Source organism: Rhincodon typus, chromosome 4 (assembly GCF_021869965.1).
Source record: "Rhincodon typus isolate 14 chromosome 4, sRhiTyp1.1, whole genome shotgun sequence".
In the NCBI taxonomy this organism is placed as follows: Eukaryota; Metazoa; Chordata; class Chondrichthyes; order Orectolobiformes; family Rhincodontidae; genus Rhincodon; species Rhincodon typus.
In genome coordinates, this window is record NC_063335.1 from 89,196,091 (window position 1) to 89,216,041 (window position 19,951).

General features: G+C 43.0%; 1 protein-coding gene across 2 annotated transcripts in view; it reads left to right on the plus strand.

The window, feature by feature from the left end:
- zgc:162816 (uncharacterized protein LOC571260 homolog) overlaps nucleotides 1–19,951 on the plus strand; it is a 56,791-nt gene that overhangs the window by 8,520 nt on the left and 28,320 nt on the right. Inside the window, exons 1-3 of one of the 2 annotated variants that reach the window (XM_048595641.1) lie at nucleotides 7,359–8,972; nucleotides 9,100–9,380; nucleotides 17,057–17,237. In XM_048595641.1, coding sequence (XP_048451598.1) covers nucleotides 9,116–9,380; nucleotides 17,057–17,237 — 446 coding nt within the window. In that variant the 5' untranslated portion in view covers nucleotides 7,359–8,972; nucleotides 9,100–9,115. Of the gene's footprint in view, nucleotides 1–7,358; nucleotides 8,973–9,099; nucleotides 9,381–17,056; nucleotides 17,238–19,951 lie in introns of those variants that run through there. The other variant, XM_048595640.1, reaches the window with a different exon arrangement.

The following is a 19,951-nucleotide window of genomic DNA, read 5'->3' on the forward strand; positions in this document are numbered from 1 at the left end:
CACACACACACACACACACACACACTCACACACACGCACACACGCACTCACACACACACACACACACGCACACACGCACTCACACACACACACACACGCACACACACAAGCATTAAAATTAGGCCATTTGTGTCACTAAGGCCACTAATGTCCTTTAGGGAAGGAAACTCCCACCCTTACCTGGCCTGGCCTACATGTAACTCCAAACCCACAGCAATGTGGTTGACTCTTAATTGCCTTCTGGGCAATTAGGGATGGGCAATAAATGCTAGCCTAGCCAGTGACACCCACATCCTGTGAACAAATAAAAGGATTTAAAAGAAATTTATTTGCAGGCCAAGTATTTCGTGGGGAATCTGACTGCCGAACCAGAACCCATTAAAGGTGGCTCAAGGATGCCCAGGATAACTGTCAGGTGTTCGTGCAAGTTCAAAGGAAAGTGACCCCTGAATGTTTTAAAAAGCCAGAAAAAGAAATTGGCATCGTCCATGAAATTAAAAGCAAAGTACTGCGGAAGCTGGAGAAATAAGTTCCAAAGAAGAGTCACACTAGACATGGAACATCAACTCTAATTTTCTCGCTCCACAGATGCTTCCAGACCTGTTGAGTTTCTCCAGCTGTATTTTCTGTTTTTATTCCTCTGGAAAATCAGTTGCTCATAGATATTGCTAGTTGGGAAGCGTCCAAGAACAGGTTAAGTTCCATTGTTCTGGTAATTTGGCTCACTGGTGAGTATATGGGGATAGCACTTATTAAAAATTACTTAGACAGCAAGCTTGTTATGTAGCTGGTCACGTGCATATCATTCCAAGCTCGATGGGCAGGAATAGATACATCATAGGAATTACCTTGCTGGTTGGAGGGTGTTACCTTTTGGAAAGTCAAAGACAGTCCAGAGAGGCTGAAAGAGGTAGAGAAAACCAGCAGGGATCTGCAAAAGTGCAGGGGACCAAGAGAGGTTCAGAGGTCCTAGAGGAGGCAGTGGAACCCGAGAAACTCATAGTGTTTTTAAAAGGACTGAAGCCAGGTCAACAAATTCACAAGGTGTCTGCATAGAAAATAAGTATAAAAGGGCTGAATCTAGGCCAGTGGAAGGGAAAGGGCTTGTGAAAGCTAGAAAAAGAATTGAAAGAACAGAGCCGGAGATCTAGTCAGCTGACACTTTCATGTCAGATTTATGTGGAGAACCAGAGAAGTTCTCAAATACAGGAGGTGTGCCTAGTGCCCCATTTAGCTGAGAAGTCACAGTGGGGTACAGCGCAAGCTGAACATCCACTAGGGAGCAGTAATGTTCCATGAAGTGTAGAACAGTTTAAAGAAAAGCCTGCTTTGAAAGCAAAGGAAAAGGAAAGGGACATGCCTGGAGAAAACACTAGTTATGAAGTCCACAAACAGTGTGCCAGTGAAATCACTGCAGAGTTACCAACTGGTAAATCAAATGAATAATACCAGGTTTTAAGCCTCAATCAGTCCAGCAATGTTGAGACAAAATTAACCACACTTGAGGTGATTCAAATTACAACCCACTAACCGACTAGAAATTATATTTGTGAAAATGTCTGAAAAGGAACAATCTGGCTCGTGGGTTACAGAACTGGATGGTGAAAGGTTAAAACTCAGTCTAGCAGCTCAGGTCTGTCAGCAAGAAAATTTGTATGATAGATAACCTGCAGGTAGCCAGAGGGTTAAAAGTTATTGGCAATTGGATCACAGAACTAAGTTTTGAGTTTTAAACCTAACTACTAGTGAATGCTCCTGGCAATCACCCCTAGATGATACATTATCAGAATTTTTTGTAACAAAAGGGAACTGAGCAATGTGACAGCTAAAGCTATCCAGAATCTAACTCAATTTAGAACTATTTCTGATGAAGGGTCTAGGCCCGAAACGTCAGCCTTTCTGCTCCTATGATGCTGCTTGGCCTGCTGTGTTCATCCAGCTCTGCACCTTGTTGCCTCGATTTAGAACTACCTCGTTACCAAACCAAAAGTAATGCATGGTTGCAACATACATTAAAAGAGTGAATGGTTTGCTTATATTTCTTTTTTTTTTTAAAAACCATATTTGTGCACGCAGAACTGAAATGTGCATCATTAATTCATGTTTCATTTGTCAACAAGGTACAAGTATCAAGAAGATGCAGCACTGTATATAGATTATTAATGCTAAATTCCATTGACTGATTTAATAATTAGGACTTGTATTCAAAAGAAAACAGCTTTAAATAAGCCAGGATACTACCTTAAACTCATTCTATTTCTGGTACTGCACCCACCACTCACCAAGGCTCAAGCTCTACCACTCTTACTATAGTATGCAACATCTTTGTTTACTCGCTCTTGTACCCATTCAACCTCTCACACCACCGATTCTGTAAAACCTCTGCACTGCCTACTCACTTGCCCAGGACACATTTCAACCACCAGCACCAGCTCTAACGCATTTTCAACTTACTCGATACCTTGGTTCCAGGAGGAAACGTAACACATCCATATGAATATAACAGGGTGGAAAGAGCCAGGATGGGTGAAGAGTTGCCGGACATCAAGCTCCTCACCCACTGCATGGAGAGAATCCTGCCCCTCAGAGGACAGAACTGGGACTTCTCCTGCTGGGGATGCTGAGACATCCATTTCCCAATGATGGAGTAAGTACCGTTCTTCATTCCACTGTCACTCCCACGTTAACCCCACTAACAATGTCATTCATCGCTCATCACGGCAATACCTTCTCTCCTTTGTGCCCAGCAGGTACCAATGGGATGGCCATGGCCGGAGGAGAAGTGAGCTGCTCCACCGAAGGAACCTCAAGGCTGAGGAAAACTTCCAGGGAGGCATCACAAGGCTGCCTCCTGCACCCTCTGCCAGCTCAGATACCGGCACTTTGGTGACAGTGTCAGATTTATTTTTTATTTATTCATTTACGGGATGAAGGCATTGCTGGCTAGGCAGCCCTAATTGCCCAGAGGGCAGTTAAGAGTCAACCACATTGCTGTGGGTCTGAAGTCACATGTAGGCCAGATCAGGTAAGGATGGCAGTTTCCTTCCCTAAAGGACATTAGTGAACTTTTCTGAAGAAGGGTCCAGACCTGAAACGTCAGCTTTCCTGCTCCTCTGATGCTCCTTGGCCTGCTGTGTTCATCCAGCTCTACACCTTGTTATCTTAGTGAACCAGATGGGTTTTTCCCAACAATTGACAATGTATTCACGGTCATCACTAGACTCTTAATTCCAGATATTTACTGAATTCAAATTCCACCATCTGCTGTGGTGGGATTCAAATCCACATCCCCAGAATGTTATCTGGGTCTCTGGATTAACAGTCCAGTGATAATACCATTAGGCCAATCACCTCCCCCCAAATGTAGAACATTTGGGAGCTGGTGAGCACTTCAGTGCAACAGCGCCGCAGTCGACCAAGGGAGAACCATCCCAGACCACTGGCACTCAGAGAGCAGCTGGAGACTAGGCACCTGCTGTCCTTCAGGCAGGTGAGAACCCTGTGGGGTCTGCATACAGGGGTATTGTCCAAAGGGAGCAACAGGAGCAGAAGACAGGTATGTAGGAGGCAATGGCTCTCATTGCCCAGAGACTGCAGAATGGCAGCAACACTATGGGTACTCAGCGGGCTCAAGATCATCTGCCTGCTTCCACGAATAGGCTGGCAGCTGCCATGGAGAACATGGATGTGTGAAAACTGCACTCCATAGCCTCAGTCCTTGCTCCTCAGGACTGAAGGCATGGCAGTAGCTGGGTGGGGGGGGTGGGGCGGGAATGGGGAACCTGACCCTCTCTCCAGGTGCCTCTTCATCTCACACGGTCAGGGCAGTGCCAGGAGGCACCCAGCAGAGGGTGGAAACACACACACACACACACACATCTCTGCTCAGGGCACTCCAAAGGTAACCAGGCCCTCCACCTTCACCCTGCCTGCCACAGTTCAAACCAAGGAGGGTCCAATCGCCTCTGAAAAGATGAGCTTCAGCATGTCAGAACTATCTGGACACAAATGACTCTGGGGTTACCTATCAAATCTCCAAGGCTATGAGACTCCACTGCTAAGTGGGTTTCCTTCATCGAAACCGTGGAATCTAGAACAACACTGAAACACACTGAGGAAAAAGAGTCTTTCGTGGGCATTTTGGTGACATTGCTTATAAAGTGTCACGTTTCCATAAATGTGAATGGTTTTGCAATGTATCTGTTTGTTTGAAGCTCTGAGTAACCCAGAATGTAACTGTGCTAGCCTGATGCCTAACTTCATTCCCTTGGTATGAAGGAAGGGGCCAGCGATGTCTAGGACAGGCTGTGTACAGCACACAGGGTAGCAATGCAGTAAGGATCACCAGGAATTGGGGCACTCGGGTGTCTGTATCCAGAACAGTGCATACGTGTGTGCGTAATGTTCTTGCCTTCAAGAGGACCTTGCATCGGTGAGTCTTGCAACCTTCTCCTTCATGGATCCAGGTACTGTGCCCACTCCAGGTGTGGTTGCAGACAATTCCTTTCCTACTGTATATTTTGGATTTCTGTTACGATGGAAGATAAGCACTCTTCAGACAGTGCTTTCCAGCCGCTACCTCTAAGTATTGAAGAGGAAGTACTGATGAGCCTCAAACATCCAGTTCCTCTTCCTGGTAGTTCTCCCTGTGAAACACCTTGGCTTTGCACCTCAGGTCCCCACCTAACCAGTCCATAAGAGTCTGAACCTGCCCATTTTACTCTCCCTACACCTGAAAACCTACATCCCTGGCATTGGAGGTGACTATGCCAGCAGGAGTGATCAGACACTAGTTCCTGCACCCCCACCTCCCCTCCCCCCACTGCCTTTTGAAGCCAGGGTGCTCTTGACCGTTGACCATACCACTTCCCATATTAGCTCATTCCCATCCATGCTTTATTAACTTTCCCCTTATAATACTGCTCCCCCCTTCACAATTATCATCTCCTCCCTAACCCTTATTCCCCACAAATAGGTTCCCAAGTCTCCTTCCCGTGGCAGAAGCCCCCCTTGTTCTGATGGACTGACCGTAGCCCACACCATTGAGTGACCTTGAGTCTTAGATGAGAAGTGCCCAGACCCCTGACTGATGACTGTATATCTCCAGACGGAGTTATCCCTGTCTCCCCTGGACTGGCTGCTTTGGAGCCACATGATCCACTCCACAGACTGGAAAGACTTGGAACCCCTGACCAATAACACCCTGACCTGACCATGGCCAATCCCCTGGACGGGTGTGGGAGGCTGCTGCTGTCTTACTGTGCCAATATCCCTGACTAACGGGTACCTCTATGGACTTCTGTGAGGACTACTCCCCTAAGAATTTGAGACAGGGCTGCTTGCTTGCAGCATGTACAGTGAAAGATGCTGGCCCATGGTGTGGGTGTGAGATTGATGTTGCGCAGTGCTATGCAGCAAAATGTGTGCCCCTCGCTGACCAACAAGCTTGTGTCACTGTGTTAATAGGCAAGGCAAGGTAAGGCAGAGAAGCAGTGAGCATCCAGAGAGAGCACTAAGAGAGCAAGCGAGCAGTCCTGAGATACAGCCTGGCTCAATGCCTGAGCCTGCATATAAATATCCTTGCCACACTATTTCAGTGCTAGTTGCTGGTGTGTCCTGAAATGCAGGTTTTAACTTCCTATGTATCCTGCAAGCAGCTTGGAAAGGGGCCATGAGGATCCTGAAGGTTTGGTGATTATTGAATGTCAATGTCAGTGGATGATAAATGCAGGTGCCCATGGACCGTGTCCCAAGATGCTGTTACGTGTGACCAATATACAGACTCTTTACAGCCAGCGGTGAGCTGACATTGCCATTTAACTGCTCTGACTTCCATGTTTGAGAATTCTCAGCATCTAGTTTGCTCATGGTGGGTTGTAGAATGGATAGATGAGATGCGCAGTTAATGAGATTATAAAGAAGAAATAATTGCCTTAATAAGCTGCTGCCTAGCAATAATCTCACCTTGGCAACTGGAACTTAGAAGATACGGCAAGTTGCTCCTGACCCCAAGATAGGCCTCGGTGGACTTCTTGCAAAATTCTGCCACACTTCTCGCCATAGTCCACATGTTCAGCTCCCTATTAGCTTTCACCCTTTAACTACAGGAACAGTGAAGAGAGAAAAGAAACCTTAATGAAAAGTTTATGAAAAAGATGGTGCTGAGAACTCTGTTTTCATGGCATCTTATAGCTTTATTAATGGGAGATTGAAGCTTCTTCATTGAGTTGCGTGTCAATACTTTGCTATCACATGATCAAAAGTCACCCTTGTGAAAGGCTGTGATTACAAGCTTTTCTGTTGGTTATAGAAGGCAGTAACATTAAGAAGACCTGCTTAATGGAATAGACAGTAGTTCTTTCTCAACAGTTTTATTTTCAAGTTTGGATTCTATCTCTATTACAAGTTAGAATACATCAAAATGATAGAAAGTTAAAAAATATGAGGTACTTCAAGTGCCAGAGCATCTTTTCGAGAATAGGGGCGGTACGATGGTTCAGTGGTCAGCACTGCTGCCTCACAGCGCCAGGGACTCGGGTTCGATTCCACCCTCAGACAACTGTCTGTGGGGAGTTTGCACATTCTCCCTGTGTCTGCATGGGTTTTCTCCAGTTTCCTCCCACAGTCTAAAATATGTGGATTGGCTATGCTAAATTGCCCAAGGTGTCTAGGGTGGGAAATATAGGGATGGTGTGAGGGGTGGGATGCTCCTTGGACAGTCAGTGTGGACTCAATGGGCTGAATGGCCTGCTTCCACACTGTAGGGATTCTATTCTATTAGGTCTGATCTCAGTTTAGAGAATCTGCTTTCAAAAGACTAACCAGCTTACATCTGTCATAACATAACTGAGCTTTCTGACAACAAAAGAAACATTAGAACATATTATTTTATTTTACTTTTTTTTAAAACTTCATTTCTCCCACCCTGTAACTTGTTCTGTTTTCTTTTGAGCATGTATATGTTACAGGATTTGGTACAGGCTTCAACAATTGACAATGATTATATGTTTTAACTAAGTGAGTGTGTTTAAAAATAATAAAACAAAGTCCCTACTTGCTACCTCAAGGAATTTGGCTCACTTTGTAGCTTTACTTTTGATGAAGTATGTCCTGTGTTGAAGGTAGCCCGATTTTAAAAATAATTAAATTCTTTTATACTAACTAATTTATTCATGCTTTGGAGTTGGTCACGGCACATACAGGAATGATTTAAAAGAAAGATATTACATTGCTGATGTAGCAAAAGTGTGATACAAATTCACTGGAGGACATAACGGCAAGAAGCTTTTTTTTATTTCAAAAATATCCTTTATTCATAAAATATCTTTATATACATACATAATCACTAAAGCAAGAAACAGTTAACCCAGTGGAAATTCTGTATAGGAAGTTACATAGCCTAAGAAATTAAGTAATTGAGCTAGAAACATAAATTCAGCTTGTTGATTCATGTTGCTAAAAACAGGTAATGATTGTGACCTAAATATTCCAAGTTATTGAATCTTTAGAAAGGATAGGACAAATGAGAAAAGGGGGAGGAATATGGACCAAAAGAACAATTACTGTGATAGAAGGGATTTTAGGTAAAGGGTGATCAGCCCATGCAAACACTGGGATTGAGTTAACAAACAACAAAGGATATATGACTCTAGCATGCTTAATCTACAGCTCTCCTGATAGTAGTCATTTTGTGTGAGGGAGGGGTGTTGTGCAAATATGGAGATTATGAAAGCCTGCAGCAAAAGCAGTTTGGCTATGGCAGCTTTTTTTAAAACGTAACTTAATAGAAACAGAATAGCTGAAATAGAACAGGGACAAAGATTCTTTGAGCTGATTTTTACCTCAGCCAACCCAGGGAACAGTGGAATGGGCAGGGGGTGGAGAGTGGTTTAAATGGTGACCTGTGGAAACTGTTGCATACCCCCAGGGTTCCCACTATTTTAACACCTGGATCTCTGTTTGCCACAGGAATACTGTGTAATTAAAATGTGAATTGTGTATCCTGATGATGTATTGTGGGCATAATGTGATTTTTACCAAAAATCATAGGAGTTGTATCGGGGCAAAATCAGAAACATAATCTGGTGGCAGAGTCTGCTGAGATCAGAAGAGGTGAGGTCAGAATTTAAATCAATCTTTCCTCAAAGGCCTAGAGAAACTGGAATGTTCCATTTGAACCCGCCTACAGGGAATTTTTGGACATTTCCTATATTTTCCTTGTCTGTACTTTCCAATACCGACACACCTTCAACCCCCTTCTTCCCAGCATTAACTTCATGCTGGTGGCCATTCCCCAGGGATCTAACATCCTGGGGCTATCAGCCCAGTTTCTGCTCCAGCCGTAATCTGAGATTTAATTAAAGTTTTCAGTTGGCCCAGGCATTTGGCTGAATTCATCATGGGGAACCTCTGTCCACTCTGCATTTCACCTATGTACAATATACTCTGAGATAAAATCCATGAAAATAGAGTCAGGGGGAACTTAGAAAAAAAGTGTCTGAAAAAATCTAGTTGCATTTCACCGACATAGTAACAGAGAAGCGTCAATGCATCTTGGCAATAGGGATTTCCAGTAAGATCCACTCACAACAGATTATTATTCACTGTCCTGACTTCAAATATATCCCCGTTCCTCCAGTGTCCCTGATTCAAACTCCTCAAATTCCCTCCATAAGGGCATTGTGGGTCAACCTACAGCACATGGACTGCAGCGATTCAAGAAGGCAGCTCACCACTACTTTCTCAAAGGCATCTAGTGTCAGGTAATACATGCTGGCCCAGCCACCCACTTTCTGAAATGGAATTTTTTAAATTAGCAGACATGTGACCAAGGAAGAAGAGCAGGCCACTTGGCCATTTGTGACTACTCCCTCTCAATAAGATCAGGATCTGATTTGAACCTCAACTCTACATTCCTGTTATACCCATGATTACCTTCCATCTATCAAACAAGAAAGCACAAAGAATTGCAGGTAACCTTGTGATGTAGGCTAGAATTGTTCGGGAAATTGGAGTCAGAGTATTAGAATAAAGGAATTGGAAGGAGGTATTGCACTGATTTGCTCCTGCTGCTCAGCTTATGACTTTTCCCAATTTCAGGGAATGTGCAGATATTATGACAGGGGGCTCTCGAAGGTGCATCGTCGTCTCCACACTGGCTGAAGCATGTTTCTATGCTGACCATGGCTTTGATGACATCCTTTATGCTTACCCACTCCCTTTCGACAAAGTGGACATCTGTGCTGAGCTAGCAGAACGCCTGGAGATGTTCCACGTGATGATTGACAATGAGCTGGCCCTAGCAGAGCTCGCAAAGAGGCGACTGAAAGATGGGAAAGCATGGCTGGTCTGGCAGAAGGTGGACTGCAACAATGGAAGAGGTAAACTAATGTGGAATATTACACGCACTGGGAAAGAAAATAAGAAAGAAATTGAAATTCTATAGCAGCTTTTATAATCCAAGTGCTTCATAGTCAATTAAGTCAATGAAGTGATGTTGGTTGAGGGATAATGTTTGCCAGGACACAGGGGAGCACACTCCTTCTCATCTACAAATATGCCATGGGATCTTTTACATACATGTGACATTAATGGCTTAGTCCCTCTCCATCCCTATAGTATCCTGCAACCCCACAATACTCTGATATTACTCATCTCTTATATGTTATTATACAATATACAAATCTGAACTCCTGAGCATCTCCAATTTTTAACACACAACCATCGATGAAAGAATATATGCAGGAATGGAGAGTTGAGGTTAGAATTAGATCAGCCATAATCTTATTTAATGGCAGAGCCAGCTCAGAGGTCTGAGTGACCTGCTCTTGTTTCTTGTTTGTTTGTTCCTATTGCCTGCAACTGCTAAGACTCTGAGATTTGGAATTACCTTTCTGAATCACTCTGTCTCTCTACTTGTCTTTTCACCTTTAAAACAATATTATTTAAAATCTATCACTTTGAAGAAAGGAGAGTCAGGATACCAGACAGATGGGTTTTCATGTGGAATGAGGATACTGGATCAATGAGGTTTCGATAGGAAAAAATGAGGCATTATGACAGTATGCGTCAGTTCCATTGGTATCGCTCTAATCTCCACATCAGAACATGGTGTGTTCAACCCTACTCTAGAGACCTGAATATGTAATTCAGCATCATACTTCATTGCAGTACTGAAGACCTGTTTCTCCACCACCTCCATTTAGGTGGGTGTAGGATTCTGTGGCATATTTAAAGAAAGTTATCTTGACCTACATCTGTCACTCAGGCAACATCAACTAAATAGATAATCAGATTATTATCACATTGTTTGCAGGACATAGGTATACTGATAGGCTGCTGCATTCCCCTACAGACTGTGAGATTCTGTTCTTCGAACTTGCGCTGAGGCTTGCTGGAACCTTGCAGCATACCTTTCCTTCCCACTACAATGATAGGGACCCCATGCCCTCACTTACCACCCCACCAGCCTCCACATCCAAAGGATCATAAATGCCCTTTCTGTCACTTCCAGTGGGATGCCATGACCATACACATATTCCCCTCCTCTTCCTTTGTCAGCATTCCTCAGGGACTCTTCTCTCCGGGTCATCCTGTTCTACTCCCCCTCCATTCCCAACAGCTCCCTACAGCCCCACAGCATCTTTCCCTGCAATCGCAGAAGATGTAAAACCTACCCATTTACCTCCTCCCTCCTGACAACCCAAGACCCCAGATACCTTCCAGGTGAAATAGCGGTTTACCTGCATTTCATTCAATCTAGTCTACTGTATTCGCTGCTCACAATGTGGTCTCCTCTGCACTGGGGAGACAAAATGCAGAACGAGTGACCATTTTGCAGAACACTTAAATTTTGTATGTATAAATGACGCCATGCTTCTAGTTGCCGGCCACTTCAATAAACCACTGTGCTCCCACATCAACATTTCTGTCACAAGCCTGCTGCAGTAATCCAGCAAGCCTCAGTGTAAGCTCAAAAAAACAGCATCTCATTTTCTACTTGGGGAACTTGCAGTCTGTAGGACTCAACATTGAGGTCAATAACTGTTACATTACAGATTTTATGTCTAACATAATTAAAAATTATTTCAAAATTATCTATACATTAGAAATTCATCCTACAATTCATTTTTTAATATACTTTTCTAATTCAATTTAGCTTTTAACCCACTGGTGAAATAGTTTGGAACCTTAGGAGGGTAATCCACTTAATAATTGCCAGACCTTTTTTGTTTCAGAGTTTTTAGCAGCTCTTCACAGTACAGTTATGTATGAGAGTTACACAACTGGTTTCTCAAAATTAAAGCTCATGGGATAAAAGGGGCAGTAGCATCATAGATGCAGAATTAAGTGAGAGATAGAAAGCACTTGTGATTAAAGGCTGTCTTTTGGTTTGGAGGGAGTTGTACAGTGAAATTCTTCAATGGCCCATAATTATACCTGCTGTTTTGATATATCTTAATCACTTATAATTGTGGGCACAATTGAAGGCACAATTTTGAAATTTGCCAATGACAATATTTGGAAGTGCTGTAAACACAGAAGTAGTGATACACCTCAAGAAGTAATGCATTTTAGTTAGGAAAATGAAAAGAGACAACATATGGAATATGGTACAATGTTAAAGGCAATACACGACAGAGACGTGGTGGTGCCTGTGTTTAAATTTCTGAAGTTGCTGGGCTAAGTTAACAACGAAATCCATTGAGCAAGTGGGATTTATTTGTTCTATATATAGAGGCATGAATATGAAATCCAGGCAGTAAAAGTTATAAAACACAAATTTGGCCTCAGCTGGAATAGAATGTCAGTTCTGGGCAGTATGCTTTAGGAAGGATGTGAAAGCTTTAAAGAGGGTAAAGAGGAGATTTACTACAGATATTCCAGGAATGAGGGATTAAAGTTATGTGGATTAACCAGAAAAGCTAGAATTGTCCCTTTAGAGCAGAGCAAGATAAAGCAAGTGATGGAGGTATGATCTCCAGGTGACTATCATCGATGGTCATACCCTAACCCATCATGTGGTATTTCATTTCGGTAATACAATCAAAGGTTGGACTTATACAATTACAAGTAGGGCCTTGGGTAGTATTGTAAAACAGTGAGAACTAAGGATTCAGGCATCACAGGTAAATTGGGTGGTCAAAGCATGTTTAGCATGTTTGTCTTCATGTTCAGAGCTTTGAGTATAGGAGTTGGGATGTTAAGTTGATGTTGTGCAGGACGTTGCTGAGGCCTGTCCTGAAGTAATGTGCCCAGTTCTGGCTGGCCTGTTATAGGAAGGATATTATTAAACTGGAGAGTGTTCAGAAGAGATTTACCAGGATTTGATGCGGGGTTGGAGGGTTTGAGGTAAACGGAGAGGCTAGATAGGCTGGGATTTCCTTCACTGGAGTGTAGGAAGTTGAGGGATGATCTTATGGAGGTTTATAAAATCATGAGGGTTATAGGTAAGGTTAATGGCAGGTGTCTTTTTCCTAGGGTGAGGGATTTCAAGACTAGGGGCATATTTTTAAGGTGAGAGGAGAAAGATCTAAAAAAAGACACAAGGGGCAATATTTTTACACAGAGTGGTCTGTTTGTGGAATGAACTTCCAGAATAAGTGGTGCTTGCAGGTACAATTACAACATCTAAAAGATGTTTCGATAAGTACACGAGCAAGAAATGTTTGGAGGAATATAGGCCCAAGTGCAGGCAGGTGGGACTAATTTAATTTGGGATTATGGTCAGCTTGGACTGTTTGGACTGAAGGGTCTGTTTCTGTGGTGTATGACTTTATGACTATGATTCTATAACTTCAGAGACTGATTCCATCCTTCTCTGCCGTGATTTTTCTGTGATCAAATTTTTGACCCACACTTCATCTGAAATTAGTCAACTTCCAATGAGATTCCACTGCCACTAGATGTCAGTGCAGCCTTTGGAAGTGACATATTCTCCTGCGGCATTCATCAACAGGGTTGTACACAAATAACAAAATTCTGGATTCCTACATTTGTGTAGGATAGAGTGTTCCCAGAAAACAGATGCAGATGAAAAAGACATAGAGGCCAATCCAGAAAAAAAATTTACAGGCTTCCACTGTAAAAGCTGCTTTGTTAAATGATGCTGTCATCTGGATAATCCTGGTGATGACCAGTATTTAATACAACAATAACTTGTATTCATGTGGTCCCTTTAAGGTAGAGGGAAAAATAAGTGTCCTGGGAGACTTCACAGGCATGAGGTCAAGAACAGACGCTGTGAAAGATGGTTAAATTCAGAGGAGTGACCAAGATATTAGTTAATGAGCTGGTTTTAAGAGTAGTCTTAAAGGAGGAAAGGGTGATTGAACTATATGTATTAGCGACAAGAAAGATTTGTGTTGGCATTATGTCTTTCATGATCTCAGAAAGTGCTTTTACAGATACATAAATGCTTTTAAAATATTATACTGCCGACGTCAACTCAGAAGTCCCACAATGTTTGTGCTGGTATTGATAAATAAATATTGGCTGGTCAGCGAGGAGAGGTCTCCTGCTCTTCCTCAAAACAGTGCAAATGGATCTTTTGAGTTGTCCTAAGGTGGCAGACAGGATCTCTGTTCAAAATTTCATCTGAAGTACAGCCCTGTTTAAATTTCATAACTATGTAAGTAATAGGAGCAGAAATAGGCCATTCAACCCACTCAAGACTGCTCTGCCATTCTATAAGAATATCTGCCCCAGGCCTCAACTCCTCTTTCAGGCAAGGCCTTAACTCCTTGATATTTCAAAAATCTATTTTTCTTCTTTTTAAATACTTACGGTGATCTATCTTCCAAAATCACAGCCAGATTGTGGATGTTTTCAACAGATGAGGACTCAAAATCATATCACAGCATTTCAGTGATGATGCAGTCTAGCTACTAACCACTTATGCAACACTGGAAACCACCCCCCCACCAACCGTTCTTTGATTCTAACCATAAATTATTCACAACATAAACTATTTACATTTTTATTTTATTCGTACTTCCCCATCTGCTGAAGCCACTGTTTGGCTCTCTGAGTCAGAGAGAAAGACATTGCAGTCGCTTGACTAATTTGACTATCTCCTCATTTCTCTTGGAGGAGGATAGGAATGCATGCATCCAGTGCAGGAGAACGTGAACAGTTTACTAAGGTGGTTAGGGTGTCTTCCCATTCACCAGGGTGGTCAATCCAGGTCTGTAAAGACTATTTCCTGATAGACTCTAAAGCCATCTTAGAATGCTGTGGTCAGCATTGATTAAGAATAAGGTGTCGCTGAAGGCCTCAGTACTCAGCCAAAACTCAGATCCAGACAGATTCCTCAGGGCAGATTGCTGGCAGTTCCCATACTTTAAGGCTGCAGTTAAAACAACAGCCTGCTTTGAGCTCTACTGATCCTTCTTCTGTCTGACCTTATTCAAGTTAGCCTCTATGATACCTGGTTGGAGAGTATGCAGGAACCTCAGAAGCCTAGTGTGTAATGTCCCACCCATTAGGAGCTCTGAAGGAGTTGTACTGTGTGGTAACTTAGCAAGGCCAAGACAATGTTGTAATTTTTCTTCAACAAGGCCTTGACAGTACAGAGCCCCTATTCAGACTCACCAGTGACTTGTGGGCATTGAGGTGAACTGGTGACAAGTACAAAACAGTAAGACCGTTTGAAGCAGTGATTAGTGACTTATAGACCATAAGACCATTCACCATAAGATGTAGGAGTAGAAATAAGTCATTCAACCCATCGAGTCTGCTCTGCCATTCAATGAGATCTGATAATCCTCAACTCTATTTTCCTGCCTTTTCACCATAAACCTTTATTCCCTTACGGATTAAAAGTCTGTCTGTCTCAGACATGAACTTTCTTAACGAGCCAGCCCCTACAACCCTCTGCTGTAAAGAATTCTACAAATTCAGTATCCTTGGAGAGAATAAAATCCTCCTCAGTTCTGTCCCAACTGGGTGCCCTCTCATTCTGGGATTATGCCCACTGGGTTCTGGTCTCCCTGACAAGGGGAAACAACAATTCTGCATCTACCCTGTCAAGTCCCCAAAGGATCTTACATTTTGCAAAAAAGGTCACCACTCATTCTAAACTTGAGTGAGAACAATCCCAACCTACTCAACTTCTCCTCATTGTGAAATCCCACCATGCCTGAGAACCTAGTCAATGTTCTTTGGGCTGCCACAAATGCCAGTATATCTTTTCATAGAAAAAGGAAACCAGAACTGTTTACAATATTCCTAGTCTGATTGGACTCGTGTCTTGTATAGTTCTAGAAACACCTGTTTGATACTCCATCCCTTTGAAAAGGCCAACACTCCATTTGCTTTTCCCGTTACCTGTTGAATTTGGATGCTAACTTTTTGTGATTTATGCACAAGAACTCCAAGATCCCTCTGTGCTGTAGGTTTCTGCAGTCTTCCTCCATTTAAATAATATTCAACTCTTCTATGCTTCCTGCCAGAGTGCATGACCTTACAATTTTCTACATTTTATTCCTTTCCATGTATTTTTGTGTCATCTGCAAACTTGGCCATAGTGCATTCAGTTTCTTCATCCAAAATATTAATATACATTGTAAATAATTGTGGCCCCAGGATTGATCCCAGTGGCACTGCACTGGTTATAGTTTGTCATGGTGAAAAAGTCCCCCTTATCCCAATTTCTGTCTTCTACCAGTTGCTAATCCTGCATCAATGCTAATATTCTACCTCCAACACCAAGGAGTCTTATTATGCAGCTTAACATAATGGTACCTTATTAAATGCCTTCTGGAAATTCAAATATATACATCCACAGCCTCCCCTTTATTAATCCTGCTAGTTACATCCTCAAAGATTCTTAAAAAATTTTCAAGTATGATTTTCTCTTCATGAAATCAAGCTGACCTCGCTTGATTACATTATGTATTTTCTGCTATGCAATTGCATCCTATATAATAGACTCTAACATTTTCTCAAAAATAAATGTTAAGCTAACTGGCCTGTAGTTACCTGTTTTTTGTCGCCTTCCCTATTTGAATAACACTGTTACATTAGCAGTTTTCCATTCCTCTGGGACTTTATCCAAACTTAAGGATTCCTGGAATATTACTACCCGCGCATCAACTGTCCATGTAACTACTTTTAATGTCCAAGGATGTGTCACATCAGGTCCAGGGCCTTATCAGTCTTTAGTCCTATTTGTTTCCCTCATACTGTTAGTGATAGTTATTGTATTTCATAGAATCATCCAAATACTTTTAAAGGTTGTGAGGTTACCCACTATCCTCCAGGCAATGCATTCCAGATTCTCACCATCCTCGGGGTGAAAATAATTTTCCTTAAGTACCCCGTAAACCTCTTGCCTTTCACTGCAAAGGTATGCCCCCCCCTTGTTATGTATTTCCTCTCTCTTTTCTGCTACCTGATTATTTAATAATTTTTGAATTGTATTAGTGTCTTCTGCTGGGAAGACTGATGCAACGTATTTATTCAACTCGGTTACCATTTCCAGTTTCCCCATTATTATTTCCCCAGCCTCATTCTCCAAGGATCTTTGGTCTCTCTGTCTTCAATTTTATCTTTATATAAAGAAACTGTTGCTGTTGGTCTTGTTATTACTTGAAAGTTTACCCTCAAAGTTTATTTTCTCCCTGTTCATTATATTTTTGGTCATCTTTCGTAGGTTCTTAAAACTTTCTCTGGCTTACACTAACATTTGCAACATTGTATGTTTTTCTCTTCAACTTGATGATATCCTTAATTTCCCTGGTTAGCCATGATTGGCTTTTTCCCTTACTAGAAGCCTTCTTCCTCACTGATTTGTAATGAGCCATGACCTCTTTTCTTAAACATTTACCATAATTCCTCAGCCATCTTTACTGCTAAATTCCTTTCCCAATCATTGAAATCTGAGGGTTGAGGTGTGGAATGCAAGGCACTGCCAAGGCAGACTGATCTAAGCTGGTCTATTCAAATAAAAACTAATGAACAAGGCTGACAGTTGATGTATGGAGGGGGTTCAGGTTGTTGTATTTGTGAAGTTTTAGCAGGTACACAGTTTAACGAACTTTCTTCTTGTCCACAGTCGGGGTACGACCCGAGGATCCAGCAGCGATGATATTGGCTAAATCCATCATGGAATGTGAAGGTGTGAAGCTAGCAGGGGTATATGCACATTGTGGGAATTCCTACCGTGCAACTGGATTGGAGGAGATTCAAGCTATAGCCCAGGAAACCACCACAGCCACCCTGGAATTTGTGCAGAAGTAAGAGCTTTTTGTTTTCAAAATAATTTAATCTTTTGTTTCTTCTGGGGGTTTCAGAGGGGAGGGGAGCAGCAGACAGTATTGGTTAACCCAAGGTACCAACAGTGGCAAGGGCTGCAATCTTAGTTCCAAATGCTGGGATGTTCTGTGCCCCAACCCCACTCCACAGACTTGAGAAAACTCAGGCTGTCAGTGCGATGCTGAGGGACTGTTGCATTGCCAGAGGAGCCATCTTTGAGATGTAATGTGTAATCCAAGGCCCCACCTACTTTCTCTTTAGATACAAAAATGTCACATGTCATAATTTTGCAGTTACATGGGAGTTATCCCTGACAATGTGGCCTGTTTACCTTTAGTCAATACCAGTAAAAACAGATTATTTGGTCGTGATCACATTGCTATTTGTTGGATCTTGCTGTGCTCAAATTGGCTGCTGTGTTTCCTTAATTACCACGGTAACTACAAAAGTACTTCATTAGCTGCAAAGCGCTTTGGGACATCTGAAATTGTGAAAGGCACTATGTTAATGTCTGTACAAGCTTTCAGCATCTGTGAGTCATTTAAAAACCACAGTTGGAATCCACAGTCTCATGATTCTCCTTTATCCCTAAAACACATCAGAACTGGCATTCTAATGTGGGATTTTATCCACTGATGATGCAACCCTTTCCAAACCTCCAGGGCCAGGAAGCTGAAACAGGGCAAAACAGTGAATTGGAATAAAAGCAAAAAACAGGACTGGGTTTCATGGGTCACATTTCCAGAGCCCAGCTGTCTGGACAATTCTGAATCAACACTCTCTGTCTGTTAAGCCACTTACTTGGGCACTGGGCAGCTTCCAACATCTCATTTAAATAGTCATTATGTCACGTCCAAGTCTAGGTAATGTGTGCCAGCAGGAAACTGGACTTGCCCTCACCTGATGTTCACCAGCCTCAAGAGAGTTACAGTTATAATTATGATGACAATTACAATTATAATTACAACATTTAAAAGGCATCTGGATGGGTATATGAATAGGAAGGGTATAGAGGGATATGGGCCAAATGCTGGCAAATGGGACAAGATTCATTTAGGATATCTGGTTGGCATGGACAAGTTGGACCGAAGGGTCTGTTTCCATGCTGTACATCTCTATGACAATAACTTAAGGACACAAAGATAGCATAAAATTACAAAGGGATATTGATAGACTAAGTGAGTGGGCAAAACTGTGGCAAATGGAGTTAAATGTAAGCAAGTGTGAGGTTAGTCATTTCACTGAAAAAAGATAGATCAGGATACTTTCTAGATAATATGCAGTTAAATACAGGGGGTATCCAAAGCCACTTGAGTGTTCAGGTGCATGGTTCTTTAAAATGCCACAAGCATGTGCAGAAAATAATCAGGAAAGCTAATGGAAAGCCAGCTTTTACCATCTAGAGGACTGGAGTACAGGATGCAGAAGTTATGCTGCCGTTATACAAAACCCAGATTAGACCCCACTTGTAGTACTGTGTATAGATCTAGGCACCATACCTTAGGGAGGATATAGTGGCTTTGGAAGGGTAATTTAAGTTTACAAGAATGATACCTGCATTTGGGGGTTAAGTTACAAGGTGAGATTATACAAATCAGTCACTCGGAGACAGCAAGAACTGCAGATGCTGGAGTCGGAGTCAGAGTCAATACCGTGCAGAGTGAGAAGAACACAGCACGTCAGGCAGCATCAGAGGAGCAGGAAAGTCATCAAGACTGAGGAGGGGGAAGGGAGCTCGGAAATAAATAGAGGGAGGAGGGGTGGGGCTGGGGGAAGGTAGGTGGAATGGTGGTAGGTGGATGAAGATAGGGGGTAGTGGGGACTGGTCAGTGGGAAGGGTAGGGCAGATAGGTGGGAAAGAAGATGGACAGGTAGTGTCAGTTCAAGGAGGTGGGGATGAGCGGGAGGGTTGGACATGGGATGAGGCCGGGGGTGGGGAGATTTTGAAACTGGTGAATTCTATGTTGAGGCCATCGGGCAGAATGTGAGGTGCTGCTCCTCCAGTTTGTGTGTGGTGTCATTGTGACACTGGAGGAGACCCAGGATGGACATGTCACCCAGGGAGTGGGAGGGGGAGGAGTTAAAATGGTTGGCAACCAGAATAATCAACAGCACCCTGCAGATGCTCCAAGCTGGGCTTTCCTCAAGAAGGCTCGCTCTCCCCCAGGCTGAACTAAGACCTGCCTGGGCATGCCAGGCTTCATCGCTGGTCAGGCTCACGCAGGGCCCTAACCTCTGCTAGTCACTGCCAGTTTTACCAACCCTTGAGGTCCACACTGGGCCCACTCTCCTCTGCGCTGGGCTTGCTGGAGGTCTGAAAGGTCCACCGCCTATGCCATTTGAGCTCAAGAGGTTAGTAGTAAGGAAGATAGAAGATAGAAAAAAAAACCAGGAGAAAAAAAGAAACGAAAAGCAGTCAGAGTGGACAAACTCTGGCTCAGGAGCCCTGCCCCGCCGCCATCTATAGTGCTGTGGTTCAAAGATGGCGCTGGCATCAGGGATCCTGCGACACCCTGACAATATTGAATACACCCCCCTCCCCTCTACAGCAAGTGGGAATACTCAGGCCTGTTTCGGACGAGTGGGCTGTGTGGGTGATAGGGGTGTGGCACATTGTTACCAAACTGAGTTTGGGACAGTAGACACAAGAAAACTCAGCAGGTGTCACAGAGAAAAACCCTCCGTGAAACTTGAC